This window comes from Scomber scombrus, chromosome 6 (assembly GCF_963691925.1).
Source record: "Scomber scombrus chromosome 6, fScoSco1.1, whole genome shotgun sequence".
Taxonomy (NCBI): Eukaryota; Metazoa; Chordata; class Actinopteri; order Scombriformes; family Scombridae; genus Scomber; species Scomber scombrus.
In genome coordinates this window covers 28332033-28355172 of record NC_084975.1, presented here as the reverse complement: position 1 = coordinate 28355172, position 23140 = coordinate 28332033, and the positions used below count along the sequence as shown (strand labels likewise).

General features: G+C 40.3%; 2 protein-coding genes across 2 annotated transcripts in view; both read right to left on the bottom strand.

Annotated features, from left to right (window-relative positions):
- Positions 1–7146, bottom strand: part of ca5a (carbonic anhydrase Va) — a 14916-nt gene extending 7770 nt beyond the window's left edge. The window contains exons 1-3 of the mRNA XM_062420383.1: positions 6650–7146; positions 2293–2490; positions 1270–1388 (exon numbers count right to left, since the gene is read on the bottom strand). Of these exons, the coding sequence (XP_062276367.1) occupies positions 1270–1388; positions 2293–2490; positions 6650–6791 (459 nt within the window). The 5' untranslated portion in view covers positions 6792–7146. The remainder of the gene's footprint in view (positions 1–1269; positions 1389–2292; positions 2491–6649) is intronic.
- A 2397-nt stretch (positions 7147–9543) lies between these two features.
- Positions 9544–21945, bottom strand: uba2 (ubiquitin-like modifier activating enzyme 2). The gene is made up of 17 exons (XM_062421040.1): positions 21735–21945; positions 19294–19377; positions 19084–19154; positions 18827–18891; positions 18634–18734; positions 18402–18523; positions 18174–18241; positions 17940–18061; positions 16719–16818; positions 16268–16419; positions 15933–16026; positions 15707–15819; positions 14709–14864; positions 14436–14532; positions 13438–13543; positions 13204–13346; positions 9544–10970 (listed from the first exon to the last, which is right to left on the bottom strand). The coding sequence occupies exons 1-17, from the start codon at positions 21873–21875 to the stop codon at positions 10756–10758; spliced, it is 1950 nt and encodes a 649-aa protein (XP_062277024.1). The 5' UTR covers positions 21876–21945; the 3' UTR covers positions 9544–10755.
- Between the last annotated feature and the right edge of the window lie 1195 nt (positions 21946–23140).

Sequence of the window (23140 nt, the reverse complement as noted above, 5' to 3'; positions counted from 1 at the left end):
TTCATGATCTTGCCCAGGAATGTTTTAAGATAAATAAAAATACTCTGCTCTTGATAATTATTTCTGTCTAATCTGATTTCAGTTATTAGGGATGCATGATATTGGATTTGTTTTGCTGATATCCAATATTTTCTATTTTCCATACATTTTGGCCAATACTGTTAAATGCGCATATTTTTTTACCACCTAACTGAGAAGATTACTATACATCCAATCATAGATTTCACTAAGGAAACAGCTAAGAAGCTCAGGAAGCTCAGCAATAAAACTTTAATGAACTTGCTGAGCAGGTGGAGCAGTAGAGTTTATGAGACAGACAGGATTATGGGTAGTATTTAATCTCTGGTGCACACTCTGAAGCTGAAGGTGGATTCATTTAATACGCTTGTTTCCAACAGCCGTTATAAAGCATAAGAAGAAGTATTTTTTCTAAATCAGAGTGGTACATCCTGTCAGTCGAGCTGTTTCCTATCTGTGCAGCCAAACACAGCAGCTCCTCTGCAGACTCTTTCACCCTGACGATCCTGCTGCTACCACTGTAGGCTCAAATTCACTCAGCTTCCTCTTCCCAGCTTTAACCGGAATAACCAACTGGGTCTTGGTGCTACGGTTGGATCCACACAGAGAGCCGGGGCTAGCTGAGGGGATAGTTAAGTGTTAGCTGCAGCATTGCTGGAGGGAAGCACAGCCAGCTATCCCTGGCTCTCCGTGTGGATGCAACCAGAGTACAGAACACCAATTTGTTATTCAGGTTAAAGTGGGAGGAAGCAGTGGGTCTGTAGGGCAGCTGAGTAAAGTGGAGCCTGTGGAGGAAGCAGCGAGGCTGTCAGGGTAAAACAGTTTGATGGGAAGCACAGGCGGGAGGCAAAAAGGCAAAAAAAATGGTCATCAGCAGAAATGTTTATTTCAGGCCGATGCTGATAATTCATTTGAAAGCTTTTATGGACAGATACTGATGACCTGCTGATATTACTGTGCATCCTTTTTGATTACCTTGTTTAAATCCTTAAATTGACATCTACTCCTTCTCTCTCATTGAAAAATCAACAATCTATGAAAATGTAAATATTTCTGATTTCAAGAATTTCACTGCTGGACATAAGACATTTGCTAATTCACTTTAAAGTCCATCAACAGTGTTTGTGCACTGCAGGCTTCAAGCTTCCACATCACACTTGTATGACCCTCAAATGTGATAACAGTCTTTTCTCAAGGGTGTCATGTGATATGCAATATGTGTTTGTGTTTGCTACAGGACAGACGTGGTACCTCTGCAGGAAACAGCCTCCTGTCCAAGGTGTGCTCGGACCCCCAGGCGTTGTTCTCCCCCCAGTGGAAGTGGAACTGACACAGCCTGAATTTGTCTTGCAGGGGTCCACCTTTCAGCGCTGCACCGGGGAGGGGAATGAGAAAAAACCAAACAAAGAAATACATCTATAACTGTCAAGCATTTGTTCTGATACCACACAAAGGAGGAAATGAACCCCCCCACACCCACACACAAAGGACGCCTGCTGAGGAACAGGTTATGCTGCAGTGACACTGACGCAGAAACATCCAGGAAACATTATCTTTAGTGTCCACAATTAATCAGAAGGAAATTACTTTTTATTGCTCCTCTTAACTGTTTATCAATGCCAGCAGTACTACTAAGAGATAATAATAAGATACTGCGGCAAAACATGCTGGAGTCAATAAAGAATCAACTTTTAATACCTGCTGTCATTCTAAGATCCCTCCATTGTTTCTGTGTTTATACTGGTGGTAACAGAATACTGTGTAAAGCTGTTTTTGTTCTCTCAGCACCGCACTGAGCTTATAATGGAAAAAACTGAGAGCATGTGATGGTTGTGAAATTGTCTCTAAAAGCATTATATCCACATAAGATAAAAATATGTCTATATTTAGGAGTTACAGTGTTTTCAAAAGTAGCTGTGTTATTTCAGTGCGGCCCTGGTGATTACACCAAAAGTCTGTAGTTAGTTGCTGAGGTCACATGACAGTCAGCAGATCCACGTGGCGGTTGTGGTTTTCAGTGTAGCATTGATAACTGGCCTTTCCTACACACTGAGGGCTCATAAAGGAGGTGGTGTAGGAGGAGATTATCCCCTTGTGTAGATCTAAACATGCCTTCCTCTGTTTGTGAGGTCCTGTCAATGTAATCAGATTTTTTTTTTCTTTTGAAAAGGGGAAAATCTGCTGAGTTGCTCTAAATCTACCAACGTGACTCTTAATGTGAAACTGAGATGGAACAAATCATGAAATGAATGACAAAGGTGTCTGTGGACTTACTGGACTTGTCCGATGTGTCGTCGTACTCCACCAGGAAGGAGTAGCCGTTGTTCCAGATCTGCTGGCAGGTTTTGGGGTCGTAGTCGGTGACCAGGGGCTTGAGCTGCGTATCGAGGACGCTCTTTCGCACCACGATGTCAATGGGAGACTGGCGGTCGCCTCCGGGTACCGCCAGGGGTCCCTGCCACATGGGATGCACTGGAAGAGGAAGAGTGGAGAAGAAGGAGATTTAAAAAGTTAGAAAAATCCCAATAGAAAACAGAACTCGTAGTGTGTGAAGGTCAAATGAGGAGAAAATGCTGACACCTACTTTTCATGTTGTACTCTGCTGCTTCCTTCATTTTTAAACAGTCCATTTTGAAAAAAATCAAAGTTGCTTCATAAGAATTCAAACTTGAGTGAGAGTGCTAGATGGACACACACACACAAACACACAATCCACGTCTGTCTCTCTGGAGTGACTGAATGAAAAAAGGAGCAAATGAGCAATAGTACTTCCTTCTAGTCCTCTTAGTTTTTTTTCCTTCCTTAAAGGAAATTACAAAATAAAAAAAAGAGAAGTGGGCCGGCTGTACAGAAAGTGACACGCGGAATGTCCTGGCACGCCCCCAGCTCTCTCCTCCACAGCGGGAGAATCAGACCGGGACCTCTGCGCTGGTCAAAATCGGCAGCTCTGGCCAACGTCTGTCGAGGGACCTGACTTCTAATTACCCGAAACTATACTCTTACTTCCCCGTTCTCTTGAAATTCACCCAAATGCTAAAAAAAAAAATAAGTCGACTTTAGCTGCACACATAAAAAAAATGTTTATAAAAATCTCTTTCCACACTTGGATCTACAGGAAAGACTTCTCTTTCCTGTGAAGCCGTCAGAGAGCACAAAAGGCAGCGTGGTCTGTTGTTTTCCCTCTCCGTTCATCCAGCACGGGGCTTAAAGCTTTCCGCTGAGAGCAAAGCTTGAACAGGTCTGACTGGGAGCTGACCTTCATCTTCATCAGATTTCAGCGACTCCTCCTGGGGGAGCTGGCCAGCCCGACTCTGTTGTTGCTCATTGCTTAACTGTCGGCTGGGAGGCTGTTCTGAGCCGCTCTAACTCACTCTGAGGTTGATTCTGAGTCTCAAACCTGAAACTGATAAGAGTATATGAAGAGTTCTGAAAATGCTGGCTGTGTTTTCTGGTTTTCAAATGCAAAATGCGTGTGTGCGTGTGGTGAAACTCCTCAACCTGGTGAATAGGTTGGACTCCAGCAGTAAATATCCATCCTGCATCTCTTCAACTGATTTTACTAAAAATGAAAGCTTTAAGGATAGGTTGGTTCAAAATCTCTCACGTCTGTCTTAACCTGACAGTCGAGTGCTCATATGAACACTGACATGGGGTTTACCACATTCCTCTTCTTATGCAAAGAGAGAATCTAAAGTTCATCAGTTTGACTTCACTCAGACAGATCAAACATCTTACAACACCACAATCTATTATTGTTAGAAAGTCTCTCTTTGTGTCACTAATCCTCTGCTGCAGCTCAACGAGGAAATGCTGACTAAGGAAAAACTAAGGAATTCAGCACTACAGAGACAGAAACTTTCTAAGAAACCCACTTTATCTCACTCAGACTGTCACTTTTTTGTCAATATTTGAACATGACGTGAAAAAAATCTTATTCAACTAAAAGTAACCCGTTCAAATTTTAAAATATCACTTGTAGCACATTAGACTGTTTGTTTTTATTTTGTTCTTTGCCATCTCATCCAGCAGTGGGCGCTCTAAAAGTTTTGGAGGCTATAGTATGCCCCCTCTTGACCCATTTGTAAATTAAGCTGATGATATGTATTGTTTGGAAATGGATGACTTGCAGGGCAGCCGCCTTGAGGGGATAGTTATGACCCCAAGTCAACTGAAAAGCAGTGTGTGGAAATATTTTGGGTCGCACACTGTGGAGGGTAAGGTGTTCACACCCTGAACACCCTCCAAAGTTTGGAGCATTTTGAACATTTTTCCTCCTAAGTAGTCTGTATGGACACTTTCATGACTTTTATTTGCCAGAGGATACGTCTACGCACATCCACACATCCATGGATTCATAAGTGTGTGTGATGTACGCTATGCCCCACATGCTGATTTTTTAGCATTTTGTATTTAATAAATATTAATAATTTGAAAACTTTCTAAATGCATTTGTGTAAAAATCACAATGAAAAAATAGATGTGGAGGAGTGGTGGCACTTTATTCAATTTAATGCTTCTGTTCACATGATGGATATCGAATAAAGTACTCAATAGGTATCGTTATCACTTTAAGGGTGCTTGGATTGGTACTGATATTGTTATTTTTTTGTTAGTTTATGGAAAATAATTCATTTTTGTGTTGTGTTGAAAGGCTGGATGATAAATGTAAGACATGATGGAAAATGGTTGACAATCATGTAAATACAGTAAGGTTCACAGCAAATTGGCTAAAACAGGCAGAGTCAGTAGCATGGTATTTAAAAGGATTACTCATTTTCACTGCGACTACTGTCCATTGATTCAGCTTCTTCAAACTGACCCGGACAAGACGTGGATCTCTAAACCAGTTAAGGCTGAAACTACCTGCATGTTCAGATAAGAAGAAGAAGATAGAGGAAGAAGAACACTGTGTATTTCTATCATTTAGGTTAATTGTCTCTTCAGAGGATGATTCAAGTTTATTACACCTGGGAAGTTGTTCTTGTAGGTGCGGCCATGATAAGACTGGATTTACAACCTCATCATAACAATAACAACGTCTACCAGGGTGAGAAACACGAGCAGGCAGAACATCCACATGACCTAAATCATTTTATTTGGAGGTAAAACTCAAAGTGAGCACACGTGAAATGTTGAAATGGGTCAAAGTTGAAAAAAGACGTCAATAAACTGTGATGAATGTTTAGCTGATACATTTTACTGTTTGTCTCTAACCTGGAGGTCAGTTAACTATCTATATGGTTCATTTTTCCTGCCCCAGTTGACACGTTCTAACAATGTGGCTGCAGTTTTAAGATCTCGACCATTAACTTGTTATTACGACCAACAGAATTGGCCAACCCTAAAAAACAGGATGTTGTAATAGTTGGTTTAGTTGTAACAAACTCATTATTATGATGGCATGTTGGGCAAAAGTAGAAATGTGTTTTTGCCACTGGCCTGACAAGAAACACAATTTCTTAGAGACCAAGTCAAAGCCAAACCAGAAGCCCTTTTCAGAAAAGCTTTGACCAGCTGGCGTCCTGAACAACGAGCTTGTTAAAGTTAAATATGAACTCTTTATTGACATAGAAATCCTGTGGCACTGAGCGATTTTTCCACTCACGACAGCATTATGCCTGTGGACTTTGCGGTTGTGTTTGACAAGATATGCTTAACAAGACACGGCCTTGGCTAATGGGTGTGGTGAGGAAGTTGTTGGGACTCGTCGGACGAGTTCGAGCATCTTGAATATCCAGTTTGCATGTTAAATGAAAGAGCATGACTCATAGAAAGTTCAAAAAGGGAATAAAAGCTCTTGGGGTGGTGCGCAACCTGTTTATCAACTACACAGTGAAGAATATGGATAAGAGCTGCAAAGATTAATAATTTGGAGTCATTTTGTAAGAATAAATGCTAAAAAAAATCTGATTCCACCTTCTTAAATATGAATATTTTCTAGTTTCTTTAGTTATTTGATAGTCAACTGAATATATTAGGGTGCATCTTGGGCTGTGGGAGATAGTGATCAATCAACTAATCAAACAATAGAGAAAAAGAGTGACAGACTAATCAATAAAGATAACACTCATGCACCATCTATCACATGCAGAAATTGTGCATTTGCAAGCATAACACTACACATATGCATTGAGTGAACATACAGGCTGCTATGTAGGTCAAAGGGTTTACAGGGCCCCTATATGGTGCAGTGATCAGGAATATCAATAAGTCCCTGGAAAACCTGGAGCTGGTGGTCTGTCTCAAACACAGCGCCATCTACAGAGAAGTATTTACTCCATCTCCAGCGGTGGGAAAAGTCCAGTCCGAGCTTTCCGGTGTTCGCAGTGCACGTTTTTCAGATGACAACAAAAGTGACCATTAAAGCGATGCTGCTGTGTGACCCACAATGAATGGCTTCAGGGGCCACAATGAAGACCCAGAACCCCCCCAACCACCGACATGCTGATACACACACACACACACACACACACACACACACACACACACACACACACACTGTCATGTTTGACATTCAAAAGTGTTCTTTGAAGCTGTGAGACAATGAACAGCTGTGTGTACGCGCTAGAAAGACAGCAGGCATTGTGTTACAGCTTAACGCACGTCTAAGTGAAATGAGTGGTGTACTTACTCTGAGATAGCACATATTTGCTGGAGCACGCCGTGAGGTTGCATCTCCTGACGGGCGTTACTCGGTGACTCTTGGCGTGTCTGACGAGCTGTCGGTGTAGCTGAGAAGCCAGGGGTCTCATTACCGATGACAAAGTAACCATATTTGATGAAGCTAACGTTTCCGGAGTCGAAAAAAAGCAGCTACAAAATGCCTTCAGCGTCGTCAGAGCTGTTATATTTTGGAGCTAACGCGGTGAGCTAACAGTCATTTAAACTCCAGTAAAAAGTTAGCTCTCGGCGCACAGCCACTTCAAAAGGTAAACTAACCGCTGGCTGCTTGTTCTTGTTTTTTTACCCTCCTACCGTTTGACAGGAGGCGGGGGAAGGGGCAGGCTTTCGATTCACATACATTCAAAACGGGGCCCCGGAAAAGCTACAACAGTTTTCTACTGGAGATAAAGCGTCAGTTTGAACCCCGGTTAAACAGTACCGGCCCGGACACTCGGTGACTGATAAGATACAGCTGCCGTTACAAAAGTGTTTGCTCCGCAGCACGGGAGGGGGAGGGGGAGGGGGTGCGCACTGCGGACCAATCAGCGGCTTCCTCTGAGGGGCGTTAGCAACAAAAACATACGGTAACCTGAACGCATCACAGAGTATGTATGACATGTATGTTATATTGATAAAACAATATATAGTAAAACTGTAGTATTAATAATGGAAATAAAATTTAAAAAAATCAGCGTAGCTCATTAAATCCCTAATAGTAGACACTTTACAACTGTCTATTGATATCCTCAATTACTGTATAATGACCGTTATGTTACAATTTGTTTTTTCCCCTCTTAATATCCAATGTTTACATTTTTCACCCAAATTATTTTATTTGTTTGTTTTTTCCCCTGTAAATCATTTATGAACCCTGCATTTAGGTAGCAATCAGTGGTGGAATAAATATTTAGATTGTCTACTTAAGTAAAATAAAAAATACTACAATATAACTATATTGTATATGTAATTTTTAGCTGCAAATTTAATTTCAATAAAGTCTCATCTTATACATTTTTTTATTTCAATAAAAGTGCATAAGTATAAGATATGTGTACTTTTAGAATATCAAAAGTAATAATGTTGTATCACTGTGTATGTTATAATATTGTTTTAATGTTACCGATGCTTTAATATACAAGCAGCATTTAAACGTTGCAACCAGTAGGCAGGCACACATTTAAACACTGTTTGGTAGCTTGATCTTTAAAATGTATCATATTTTATAAATTGAACATATGATGTGTGTGTAAAATGTTAATCTGAAAAGTTACATGTAACTAAAGCAGTCAAATAAGTGTGTGTAGTGGAGTAAAAATGTATGAAATGAAGTGAAGTAGGAGTATGAATTTAGAAAGCATGCCATGGAAATAATAGTCAAGTAAAGTACAAGTACTCAATTAGCAAGTAAATGTACCCAGTTACATTTGACTAATAACTGCCATAAATACATCTATTTGTGGTATTACAATATATTCTTTATACAATATATATCTTTGCTCCAGAGCCAAGAACATTATAAAGGACTCTTCTCAACCCAGTCACCACTACTTTGACCTTCTGCCTTCAGGGAGTTGGTAGTACAGGTCTATAAAAACATGCATCAACACACTCTTGAACAGTTTCTTTCCCAAAGCCTTCCAGACTCTCAATAAACACACAGAGTGACTCTGCAACCCAATTTAAAAACTCCATTTATATATCTGTGCAATATATACTAGTGCAATAGTTTACAGACTCTTGCAGTCACAGCACTTTATTAATTTTTTTTTTACTTACCTGCCTTGTCTTGGTTTTACCTGCCTTTTTTGTTGTTGTTATATAGTTTTATGATGGGTTGTGATTGATTGATTGTGTGTGTTGCTGAATGTATGTATGTATGTATATATATATGTCAAAATACCACTGTGACTAGCAATTTCATTGTATTTTAAGTACAGTGCCAATAAAGGCATCTTATCTTATCTTATTACATCTGGAGGTTAAAATGAAACAGATTACGTCTGAATGCAAATAATTACAAAAACTCTATTCTTAACCAATAATATGTAAGAGCGGGAAAACACAATTTTAATAAATAAGCTCATTGCTTTTCATTTAAGTTGATCAGTTTCATGGTCCTGGTATTGGCCTTTTTGACAGAACACATGTTGACCTTTAGGAAAAGTGCAGGTGTAAATAATGAAACCAATGATGGCTGCATTCCATTTAGCTGCTTTAGTTTCAGGGGTCCTGGTCTTGTTAACTTGAATGGAGCGGAGCTATTGTTTATGTAAATATTCATTTTTTGCATTTACCTTTGCCATTATTTTTCTCATTCATATCTCAAATTATGGCCCACGTTTTCAACAGGCTATATCTTATCTGACTACATTTTCTTAAGTGTGTTGATTGTAAAAACAGTGTGTGTGTGTGTGTGTGGGTGGTAGATAGTGAGGTTGCATCATGGCCCCCTTACCAAGGTGACCACATGACAGTCAGACTTTAATCCCTGAACTGAACACTCGAAATATTTACCAGCACACCAAGAGGACGCACACACTGCTGCTGATGACGGCATGCTCACAAAGGCTCAAACAGAAGTGGGTCTCTGTGTTCACTATGTGGTAATCATGACCTCTATCACTATTTCACACTTCAGATCATTTTCTCTACTTCCTCTCTGCTTTTGTTTGAACCCTGACATTAAACTATAGTATATGTGTATATATATATATATATATATATATATATATATATATATATATTCTCCCTATACAGCCTTTATTGTAATGTGTAAAATGTACAAAACACACAGGTTTATATTTCTAAGGGTTTTAGTTCCAACATGAAAGACGGACAAATAAACAAAGACAGAAAAAGAAGCATCTGCATTAAAGTTTATTGTCTTCACCAAATTGGTCCAAAAAGGGCTTTCAAGGCCTTTCAACAAGTCAGATCACAATGTAATTATGAAATGATGGACATTGACACAGGCATCAGACTGGAGACAGCAGGTACTAAACTGCTACCTGATGACCCAGTTCAACCCCTCTGCGGTATGAACAAAACAAAAAAAAACTTGACTGGTTCTGGTCAAACCATCACTCCATCTCTGGTTCTGTCTGACTTCTTTTTTGTATTTTTCATTTTTTAAACAAACAGAACCAATAGGAAGTGACCGTAACATCATGTTTACAATAAAACTACAACTAGCCTGGATCTAAACTGCTTTGTGCTTAGCCAGAGCCTTTTTGAAGACACGGTTGCAGTTTAAACAGGAAGCTGGGTTCCCTCCGCTGCTTTCATGGCTGTTTTCTGAGGATCTTTGATTGGCTAAGAGCTTGGACGCCTCACCGTGGTGATGTAATGGAGGGCATGGTTACGTCTTTGCAGCCAAAACGTGTTAGTTCTAGAAAAGAGGTAGCACACTAAACGCCCCCCCCCCCCCGCTCCCCGGCACAAAAAAAACGTGGCCGCAAACACTCCGTTGGTGCCTCTGTGCTTTACCGACCCAATCGCAGGCGTGAACAGTCTGCAGGTTGTAGAGAGGAGCAGCACCTACGAGGGGGCACCCGACAGACCTCCTCTGGGTCTACCGTTCTCCCATCACTGAGTTCAATAGTCCAACCCAAGAAAATGTTTTGGTTTTTACTTCTTTTGAAACCTGACAAATAAGCACAAAAACACCCTGACTTGTGTAGCATGAGAAATACAGTACGTTTATAAAAAATACAAAATAAGCACTTGTTGTTTTTTTACCATCAAGAGAAGCATTTTTTAAACAGGGACCAGAAATGAATAAAAATAACAAAACAAAAAGTTGTACGTATTTTTCAAAACGTTTTTAAATTGTAGAATCTATTTACAGCGTCATGTGAGGAGAGAAGAGGGAATATGAAAGCACGAACAAAGAGTTGGGGAGTGGAGGGGGAGGGGGTGGAGGTGATGGGAAGTGGCGAAAGATGAACTGGGCAGTAAATTGTTCTTCATAAAAGAGGTGTTTTTATTTAAGCCTACTGGTTTGTCTCGAGTCAAAATGACAAGCGTTCAAAGAGTTCTCAGTCCTTCAGGAGACCACGTGGGGAGGGGTGGGTGTTAGTCCAGAGCAATGATGTCATCGTCATCATTGTCGGTGGCGGCGGCCGCTGCGCTTGAGTCAGTCCGTGGGCGCTTGGTGGAGGTCTCGCCTGTTTCTGCATCCGAGTGCTTCCTCTTGGCGCTGCTGTTTCCAGCTGCCGCCGCTGAGCTGGACGACGCCCCTTCCTCCTCGTCAGAGTCCACGATCATGACGTCGTTGTCCTCTGCTGGAGCTGAAACGTGACGGACAAAAGAAGTTCACAGATGGATGAGGATCAAATATTATTCTATCTAGACAGAAGACAGGAGAAGCATCTCTTAAAGTCTTTAAGAAAATGTATGATTCTTTGATCTAAACTGAATTTTATACTAACACCAAATTAACATTCCCAGTTGTGATTTTTGTGTAAATTTCTTATCTAATCATCAATTAAGCTTAATTGATGTCAGTGAACTTTTTCACAGCTGACATTTGTAGCCTGTTTTTTCCAAACTAATTCACAAATGTATATTAGTGTGGAACCTCTGTTCATTTTCAATTTTCAAGGAGCTTTATGAGCATTATCCGGACGCAATTAGATAGACACTTCAACCAATCAGAGCCATGAAATGTGTGACGTTGCGCTGAGTACCACATGAAAGGACGGTTGGTGCTTGGTTTTGGTTATCAAGAAGGAGGTGGACAACAGGCAATGCAGGAACAGAATCTTGATTCATATTTGATCAGCAAGGCCTAGTTTGACAGTTTGATCTGAGGTTTGAGAGTCTGAGTCTGAGTCTGTTGCGTCATTTTTTTCTCTACTTAGTCACTGTATAAAACCCGCCCCACATTAGATAAAGGGTTGTTATTGGCTCGTCTTGGGTCAGGCGGAGTGGAAATCTGTCTGAACATCTGGCAGAGCAAACAGAACATCATGAGCTCAACAGATTGGTCTGGTTCCCTGGTGAGACATTTGGACTTTTCATAGCAGGAAAAGCACAGGTGGAACTGCCATTAAACAACAACGGCTGAGTTCCATTCAAGTGTGCAAAGGAGCCATACCGGTTACCCATCATGCTCTATATACCAAGGCAGTGAAGTTAGAACAACGAAATATGATTCCACCATTATAAATGTTGTTAATTGCACCTGTGTTTTTCCTGCTTTAACAAGTCAAATGCTGTGAAAAAGTTGTATTCCAGATGTGTAGATCTACACCACCTACTGGCACTGTGAGTTACAGTTGCAGCATTTTAAAAGCTCTGCACCACCTACAGGCGAGCCAGATACAGCACTTTTATCACTTGAAGGCAAAGCATGTCACAAAGCGCAGTTTTAATTTAAAATCTGTTTGATTTCTGTGTTTGACTGGTTTATATTTTAATGTTGTATAATGTTTTCTGTTGATAACCAAACTGCTGATTTTTAATATAGGCAGCACAGGTTGTACAGAACTATAGTGAAATTGATCCAACAAATCAACCTGATCAACCTAATTGATAATATGCAGCCTTAATTTAACTTATTGATGGTGTTCTCAGCCATTGGATCATCACATACATGCACACACACATTTCTGGTGTTATTTTGTAACTTGAACATAATATTTCTACTGTTCACCTCGTGATTGTTGTGACGAAACATAAAAACTGTTGCCTTCGTGATAACTCTTCAGAGTTGTAAAATCCCGTCTGTGGTGTTCTGCTCTCTGTTAAACCCTTAAATGCTTTTATTGTGTAGCTCCAACTTAACTTCCTCTTTGTATTGAATTGTCTCAATGGTACCTTTAACAACACGCTCACACCACTGCAGCCCCTTACATTGTTTTGCAGGTTTCTTTCTGTCTGCATGCAGTCTCAGGCGAGCACACTGATATTAAGACTAGAGCCTGACCAATATATCTGTCAGCTGACATTGTTGGCAGATATTGACCTATCACAGATATAATCGGTATTGGCAAATATGTTGTCCGATACGTACCAATATTTTTTCTTTTTCTTTTTTTTTAAATGAAGCAGCATTTTAAGTATATTTGATCCTTTTTCTTCATTCAAGTTGAATATACAAGTACATATGATTTTTGTTGTTTTTAATTATAGTTTTTTATACTTTTAAAATTAATTTACCAGTGAATATTGCACTGAAGTGATTTTATACAGTAAGGTTTATAGTTAAACTTAGGTATCATGCCTCCATTGCAATACTTCATCATACTTCAAGTGTTTGAGAACCACATTGAAAAGAAATGTGTGCTCATAAGATTGTGGGACAATATATCGCTATCGAAATTTGTTTTTGTTCCCTAATACCGGTATCAGCCCCAATATCCAGTACCGCTCGGGCCCAAATTGGGACTGCACTAAAAATGAGACCAGTCTGTTGACGCAAGCTGAACCTCTTTCTCAGCTATAAACGTCTTCATCACATCGCTACAAATACTAAAGGATACTAAGAAAAAATGAAAAAAGGGTTTCTCCTCTACTAACCTTTAGAGGAGGTGGACGGCTGGGCAGTGTCCTTGTTGCCATTGGTGATGCTGTTATTGTCTTCCGGCTTACTCTGAGGGGGCGGGGCTTTGTCTGGGGCCTCGCCGACTACCTCGAACTCCACGTCCCTCTCCAGTTCCTCGCTGTCGAAGACACACACGAGCACAACTTTTCAATTTTTCAGTAAAAGTGACGTGAGAAATGAAATGTGCGGATGTACGCAGAGGGACATACGTGTGCAGGACGTTGACGAGGAGCGTGTAGTCTTGGAGGAAGTCGTCGACTTGCAATCGGCTCCCGTTACGGATCCCGAAGTCAGAAAGAAATTTGCTGTTGTTGGCTGTAAAGAAGAAGATGGGATGGAAATTACACACACACTCCTAATATCAAGCCTATGTTTGTATATACATGTGGAGACAAACTAATCATTTATTCCCATATCTTAACCTTTAACAACATTCACATGTCAAATGAACCACAATACATTTTCCAATATATTTAATAGCACATTTTAATATGCATTTAGGTTACATTTATTTAACAGACTTAAATTATTCTCCCTGCTGTGTATCTCAACCTTTCAGGAAACATAACAGCAAAATATTCCAATCTGCTCATTTCCAATAGAGAAATGCTATTCATCATTTCCTGTCTGGACAGTATGTGATTTAGATAAGGACTAACTAACAGATGATGATACTAGAGCACCCTCTTCTGTCCATTTGGGGAATCAATTCATTTTTTCCCCCCTCTCACCAAATAATATCAGTCTATCTATCAGTCTTTTACATTCCTCCCTTTCCTAACATTTATTTCATTCTCTTTGTCTCTTTCCTGCCACCATTCTTTCATCTCTTGTACCAGTCAAATGTCTGGACACACTTTCTTATTCAAGTGACTTTGTCCAAACTTTAGACTGATTTTCAGCTACTTTGTCCCTCTTCCTCATCCATCCATCTACATTTCACCTCTTTTACTTTTTCTCCTGATCTACTAAAAGACTTTCTACCTTCAGTAAAAAACAATACTGATCACGAGGGTGTCCGGCAACAGTATAAGTAAAAATATTAGAATAGACTACACTTTGTGATTGCACATGAAGTACACATTTGCTGTGCCGTGCCTGAATAATAGATAATGAAAATAGACAGTAATAAATACACAAACACACACACGTACACAATCATCCTAAACACGTACAGAGCATCATTACTGTGATGCTTCCTTTTTACCTTCTGTCTCTCCTTCCTCTGAAGAGATGAGGATGGTCCCTTTTCCATCTTCTATCTGCACATCTGGAGCCACCATGCCGAACCTCTCCTTCAGGATCTGAACAAACGTACAAATATGAAATCATGAGGCAGCAGTATAGAGTAGTAACACAGACAAGAAATGAACTGGCTGTAGCGCTTCATATAGACAGTTTCTATACTTTGCTTTCATTGTAATGTTCTCTGTCGGGGGTTCAGGTTGGTGTGTGTGCAAACAGGAGCTGGTCACATTACCCTGTCCTGCAGGACGAGGACCGTGGTTTTGTGGACGTTGAGTTTGACTGTGACTTCAGGTTTGGTGGCGCAGACGTAGCAGTTGGCGCTGGGTGGGTCCAGGATGCACGGGACCAGCAGCTTCTTCCTGAGGTTGGGACACTTGTTCAGGAAGATCTGTGGAGGAAACGAACGCAGACCGACATGAAATGTGGAGGAACAACAGAGCTGAGAGGATTCTAATGTGAGAGCAGTTACTGAGGTAGCATGGTTTTAAGTTTAGACATGCTATGCTGTTGTGCTCTCTGGTACGTTTTCTGTTTTTGTTTGTTTGTGCTGTCTTCACTCCTCCTTTTCTTATTACAATAACCAGGGAGGACACCACACAAACGTTTTCACCCATCTTTAAACAACCAGAAACTTTTCAGGAGGTTTTAGTTGGGGGAGGAACAGCCCTTCATAAACCGAGCGTTAATGAAAATATGCACTCCTCACTTCAGTGTTTGCCTTATATTCAAATCAATTTATACCAATAGTATACTTATGATAATTTTGGCTCACACACTGTGTAAGTATGATAACATCCTACATTATCATCAAATAGTTTTGAGTCATCAACTAGTGCATCAAATCCGAGTGTCCTCCCTGGACATCTGTGACAGGTGCTTTTAGGGCAGTGTGTAATAAGTGTGTGTAGCGAGTGCAGAGAGTGAGTGGTAGAAAAGTGACAATTTAACTGTAAATTGTTAACCTGGCAGTTAATGTACAGTTCAGACTACAGTGTGCCATTTAAGGTGGACAGGCTATTCTCATTTTTGTGCCAATCTCAACTGCTGTTAGAGAATGGAGAAATGTCTGACAGCGGAGTCTCTGGTAAGTTTGGCTCACAATCTGAATGTAAACTTTTAATCCAACTGGAATTATTAAATATTTTGTATAATATTTGTGGGTGAATTTCCAGCTCCTGACTGCCTGGAATAGTTTATCCAGCACTGGATCCACAGTGGCAGCAAACTAACCGTGCGACAGGATTCCAGTTCCCCCGACAGGATCTTGAGGCCCTCCAGTACGATGAGTCCAGCGATGACAGCGTTGGTCGTTGCAATAGCTGGGATGATGTTACCTGCCATGGCTGAAAATAAACCGACATATAAATCAACTCAAACTCATGACCATGCAAATCCTACATGACGTGTTAATTATTCCCGGTGGAGCCACTTTCCTGATGTAGAGAAACAAACTTACATTTGACATCAAAGCGACTCTTCGTGTTCATGCTGAAGATGTGCATACGCAAGTTGGCTGCCGCGGTAACAAAGTCCATGGCGGGAGGATCGTCCTGGCAACAAGATGAAGGGCAGGTTATACTCATGTGGACTGTTCAAAGCACATCTATTCTGCAACATTAACTGACAAATAACATCATCTAATAGCAAACTAGAGGCTTCTTTCTTTTAAAACCCTTTGAGATATGCTTTATTGATCTATATATGTTCATTTTCTTTAAGCAGTATTTACAGAAAGTGTGCTACATTCCCTCCATATGTTTTTTTCCCCCCTTTCTTATTTTGGTGTGTCACCTTGTCCCAGACGAGTTCAGATCCTTCTCCCTTCTCCTGCAGCTGTGAGCGGAGTGTCTCCACGCTGTGCTGGAACAGTTGGCAGTGGCCCCAAACGCCCAGAACCTGCTGGTCCTTCAAACCTGTGCCTGGAGTCTCATCCTGAGGAGACGCTGGGACATACAGACACACAAAAATGTGGATGAAAAGACAGACATGACAAATATACAACTAAGAGTCAGGCACTTGGCAATTTTAGCATGTCTGTTTCTGGCACAGGCCAAAAAAAGGTTCAAGCGTAGAAGTATGTAAAGTATGTGGACACTTCCTGGCCCCAAGATATAAAAACCTCTCTAATACAACAAAACATAACTCAGCACTGCCAGTACAGCCTGTAAACCCTTCAGCTCTTCGCTTTTAAGAATCACTAACAGCTGAAATGATCTCAGACGTAAATATTGAATAAACATACCACTGTTCTCTAGCTGCTGCCAGTCCAGAGGTATGGGAGCTTTCCTCTTCTTCCACAGCTTGTCCATGGTCAACAGGTACATGATGTCATCTTTGAAAAGCTGTGGAGAGAGAGAGAGAGAGGCAGTTATAATTAAACTCATTATGTCTGTAGTGATAATTACACTCCTGCAATTGTGCTTCAATTCACTCAAACTGCTGGGTTCAATTAAAGAAGCAACATTAACTGTTTGACAGAAAGAAGAATAAAAAAATACACTTTTAAGTTTACTGTGTATCTGTGGGTAAAATCCCATACTTACTTCCTGAATTATTATTCCCATGTATGTATTGTGTCTGTAATCATGAATGCTTGTCTCAGGCATTCACTGATACATAAGACGCCAATTTAAAGTTAAAAAGTAAAGAAAGAAAAAAATCAATTAAGGAAAAAGTAGTTGACAGATGACAGAGATATGCTCTCAATCTGCCTTGTTTGGTTTCATTTTCTTTTGTAAAAAACTTTGTAACATTGTTATGAAAAGTGCAACATAAGTTTATTATTATTATTATTTTTGATTAAACACAACTCTTATATTAGCAGCTGTGATAAGCAAATTATCACAATTACTACTTAGTTACTACACCTCATTCTGTAACCACATAATAAATAATGTGGTTTCTACTGAAACTACTACAGTTCTATGGAGATCTGAATCTGAACTAATCACAGACACTGTTGACCACAAGTGAAGTGTGTTATGCAGCCAATGAGGCTGAGCAACAACTTCAACAGGTTAGTCAGCTGTCAGCCTGTACACAGCTCAAGAATCAACACTAATGCAAGGTTTCTATTCAGATGCAAATCATGTCATTCAGACTAAATGTGTGTGTGTGAACAACAAATTCTGTCAGTCTGAGTATACAGTCGGCTTAAACTTGCTACATAAGCAGCTATGGGAAACACTCCAAGTCCTCAGGCTCTTGTGCATCTGTTTCAAGCAGGAGAGCTGAATACAACCACTGGTAAAAAAAAAAAAAGTGCAAACTACACACCAATAGTGTAAATAAATAACTAATTAATAATAACTAATAGTGCATAATCTACATTTTACACATGTATCATCACTGTCTTTGTACCAACGAAGAACATAGTTACTAAACTCACACATCCTGAGAGACCATATTTAAATCCTGTTCTTGTCTGACTCTGTGATTTGCCTCTGGTTTATCAGACTGGTACCTTGTTGAAGAGTTTGACGGGGTCGTATCCGGTGGAGCGGGCCCATTGCTTGGTAGAGACGCGCTTGATGTCCCCGTCCTTTTCTGAGGCTGTGGCTCGTGCCGCTGTGTCTTCGGGTTTCCCTGTGAACAAAAAAAAACAAAAAACGCACCTGCTGTAAGCTAACATGTTCAAATGCCACCATCGCAAATGCAGTGAACAGAAGAAGAAAAAGAAAGAAAAGCTGTCACTCACATGCTGCCTCTGGGTCCGCTGTGTCGGGGGAAACCTCCTGATCTGCATCTTCTTCTCCAAACAACTGACTGGAGATGCAACAGACAAGTGATATAAGCTGACCGTGAGGAAACAGTGCACTTGAATTAACTGATTTTCAAAGCATGTGCAGGGCCTGCTTCGCCATTCCCATAAACTCAATACAAATATAAGATGCTGAAACGTAATAGTGACGAGAATGAGCCTCACTTGAAGAGATACTTGGCCCAGACGATGCAGTGAATGGGCTCAGACGGCGTGTTTCTTATGGTGCATCCTGGGAAAGTCTTCTGTGTGGGCTTCGGTTGGCACTCGTAGCACTCTGTCATTCCCTGAGGAAGGAACAACAGAAATTGAACTTTTCTTATAACTGTGCGTACATATTTGAATGGTAATAAATACTTTCACTGAATATAGCATGACCGCGATGCGAGTGTGCTACCTTCTTGATGACGGAAACTTGTCCCAGGTATCCAGCGGTGCCGCTCTCTATCAGAGGGATGTCTGCTGCCAAACACATCCTGTTCACGTGGTTACGGGCCGCTACGGAGACAAAAAAAAAGTATTTTGAATATCCTCAACATTTTGAGTGAGTTGTTGGTTGAGAGTAGCAAGGTGAGGTCAGATGAGGATACCTCTGTTATCCAGAGCATTCATCACCAGCATGAACTTTCTGAAGAACTCCACGCTGTAGTCGGGGCTGCAGGGGGAAAAAAAGAAGATAAGTAATCAGTTCCAAATCAAAAAGGAAAAAAAGAAAAAAGTCCATCAGCTACAAACATAATAGATCAAATTCAATTATATCAGCTCTATGTTTTTCCTTTGCTCCCCTGAAACTATTGAAAAAGTTTGTGTATATATGATAAAATGTCTTATAAGATAAGAAACTAACTTCATGATGCTGTCATGGTAGGCAGTGATGTTTGCAGAGGGGCAGAACTGCAAGGCGCTCTCCTTGGCCACCTGAGAAACAAAACACACACAAAGTTAATGGACTGAGGTAGAGCCGCACAAACGGCACGCGGAAAATAACGGAGTTAACAGCATCGTGTAACAGAAAGCTCAAACAGAGACTCGCAACAAGCCTTCCATGTTTACATACCTGTGCTTTAGACTTGCCCACATGCTTCTTCTGGAAGAGGAACTGTCGGTTCAGGTTGCTCACATCGATTGTGTCCAAGTCGATCTGCCAAAATCAATACGGTTGGAATGTTAGTTGTGTATACATGAAACATAATCCAGCTGTCACACACACACACAGCTTCTAATATGCAGCAGCAATTCTGTTTTAATAACAGAACCGATTTGAAAAATACTAGCATGTTTTAATACAGGTCAGTGTCTTTAGATAATGTTTTCATATCTATCTGTAAATGCTTCTGTGTTTATATGCTGCACTCCACTGTGAAATATTCCATTTAAAGTCATGTAACTGAAGTTGAGACAAACACAGTCCCTTCTTCCAAGAGTCTGTCTAAAAAGGAGCCTTGTGGGTTTTGTTGTGACTAAGGATTATAAAAACAACGCCTTGCAGAGTGAACATCACCAGTGTGAAACTGTGGTTAAAAAAATCAATAGTGTTGACGAAATAGAAGGAATAATAATCTCATGATACTCATAAGTAAAGCTCAACTGTTAAAACTATCTCATCTTGTTAACTTCTGATACTGTCGAATACAAGCAGGTTCATTTATACATATTAAAGCAGCTTCTTCTTCTCCATACTTGAGTCACATTTTTGCATGTGTCAACAATTAAGCTGATTCTAAAACAATAGATCATATACCACATTTTAGGTGGCCTGCGAGATCTTGCAAAGAATAGAATTTGCACAGCATGTGTTGTATGTATCAATCAATCTTTATTTATAAACCGCCAAATCACAACAAAAATTACCTCAAGGCATTTTTTACATTTCATTTTATTTAAAGAGACCCTTTAACAGGAAACAACCTCAAGCAGAAGTGGGCTTTAGCTGCCTTGACCAGATGTATGTACCTGTATAATGTATGGGTGTACTTAATAGGCCAGATCCAGACAAATAACAATTTAATCTGGACTGGGAACAACATTTTACCACAACCTGACACATCAACATAATAGTTGTACACTTGAAATGTCTGCTTGCTGTTATTTTTACTACAATACTGCTTTCAGAGCTCCTTATTACTTATTAAGTTACTACTAAAACCAATAATAATTGAATGCATAGGCAATTATTTAATATGAGAACAAGTAGATGCATTTATATAGCCTTACAGTTACAACCAGAACTTGGAGGGTGACCATAACGGTAACGTGGCCCAGTGATGACATGAATTTTGACACCCCATGCAGTTGATGATCTAACCATAGGCATCCCTCTCTTATTTTTGGTAGAGCTAGTTTCAGGTAGTGTGCACCTTTAAAATAGAAGTGACGCCTAACGGCTCTCAAGTTAGAAGACTCTGATGTTTTCATTAAGCCTATTTGTTGCTCCACTTGTTGGCTGTCTGCCTTCACACATGTTGTTCTTGACCACTGCTTGGACAGTTTGGTTTGCCAGACTATGGCAGATCTTTCTTGGAAAGAAGATTAATGAGTAACTAATGGTATTCCACACATTTCCTGTATATTATCACTGCAAAGGAATAATGTCAATCTGAACTGTCATCCCTGAACCATCCTATGAAAACTAGTGACAGTCACAAGCAACGACAACGCAGATAATTTTTCAGTATTAAATATTGTGACTCCACTTGATGAAATGTGTTAATTTTGGTGACCGTGTTAACCGGTTAGTCGGTTGCTCGTATTGAGGTCAGCTGTTGAAATTAAATTGAATGATAACTACAGTATATTTTCTGTACTTTTTTTTTAAAGTTACTTGTGTAATGTAAGGGAAATATAAATACGCTGACATTATGCAAGTTAATTGGGTACATAAGAGCCACTTTTCAATTGAGGATAATTATAAAATCACTGCACTGCCTATTTATAAGCAACGTTTCCCACATAATAAGAAACTCTTCAAACGGTGAAGGCGTCTCTTGCTGATGTTTAGCCTAGACAATGAAAAGAGAAGAGTATTGATTTAAGTCAAATAAAAAGGCTGGTAGAAGGATAGCAGCGTGTTCTATTCGTGTTTTTTAACAGCTGTCGTCACTACGAGCACGGACACACACGGCTGGAAGTCACCGGTCAACACGGTCACCAATTAAACCGAAACACCGGCCAGCTAACCGTCACATTATAAACAAGTTGTCCGGCTAACTTAGCGGTGTTAATGGCGCCAAAATGCTACAGCTACATCACTACGGCAGCGTTCGTGTTTGTTCTACCACACGCATAAACTATCACACTTAACGCTCCACTAAGGGGCATGGGCTGTGTCGAGAAACCACCTCAAACACGCGTATGTTTCTACTTCTTTTGGAAGAGCCACGTCCCAGGAATTAGTCCGAGCCCTCACACAGCTCACCTCCCCCCCGGCACAAAGACCTAGCGTGATAGCTAGCTGCTAACTGCCAGACACACACACAAACAAATGGAAATGTGACGGACCACTTCGATGTTTTTGAAGCCGGTGAGGACGAGGTTCTTCAGGAGCTCGCAGCCGATCCCTCCCGCTCCCACCACCAGCACCTTGCAGGTGGAAAGCGAGTCAGCCAGCTCTTTTCGAAGGGAACCCACTAGTTGGACCATGTTGATCAGCTAGAGATAGAATCAGAGCCTGCAGCACCGGGAAGCTAACGGCTAACTTCTTCTTCGTCTTTTTTTCGTCTTCTTCTTCTTTCGGTAGGATCTGACAGAACATACGCTACAGGTACGTACTGCTGCCCTCTACTGTTTGTTTATGGCGCTCCTTTTGACACTGTTCGTATGGACACCTGACTGTTGTTGTAAAATTGTGAACCTGTCCTTTATGTGTTTTATCCGTGTTAGGGTATTGATCACCCTTGGGAGACATTCAAATTGACACACACAAAAAAGCAGCGTTAGGGTGAAAGTGATAAAATAAATAATATAAAATAAAATACTATATACAATAAACAATCTCTGTGCAATTACATCTACTATATATCAATGTGCACTATGCAGAATTTCTTGAGATTATGTACATGCGTGCAATGTTCCTGGGATTCCATGGTAAGGACAGCATCAGTCTTTTTTAGTGGGAGTGGGAGGTACTGGGAGCTGTGGTGTTGTACAGTCTGATGGTATGAAAGAGCCATCCAAGCACTTTGAGGCACATGGCGGGCCACACCAGGTTAAAATGTTTTCCACAGCAAGCAACAAGCAGCCATGAATGCACCATGACGTGGGGCATTCCATAATCTAGTTGGCAGAAGATCAGTGACTGAAGGACACTGTAGTAGGTGACCAATGAAGAAGTGTTGTAGAGACACTAAGTTTGTATGGGACTCTCTTATCTAGTATCATGTAGGCACAGTTAGAGTGCTGATGACTGAAATAGGAGCTCAAAAGTAACTGCTGTGAAATCTGTGATGAAGGGTGTAGCTTTGTGAGGAATGAGATATTAGCTATCCAATCATCAAATGCTTCTGTAAGAATACATTTAAATACATTTAGGATTATTAAAAGTCCTAAACATGAACCAGGTGTTTTCACTTTGCCTAATTTAGCCTCTCTGTGTGGACATTTACAGACATTTACAGACTACTAATAAACACTAGTATATTGTTTTTACAGTTAGAGTCAGGCATAAACTAATGCAGTTTTGTATTAACAAGGAATTATACCATACATTTATATTTGTTGCAGATATGAGCCCACTGCCTGTCTACCTTCAACCTGTCTTATTAAGAAAAATAACCTAAAAAATATCAGCACCTTTAATGGTTCTAATTTCAAAGGTCTTAATATAAACCCTTTTATCAATACTGTTTTCAATTGCATACTTTAAATAATGTAAATATAAAAAAAATATTAATTTTGAACATTATACA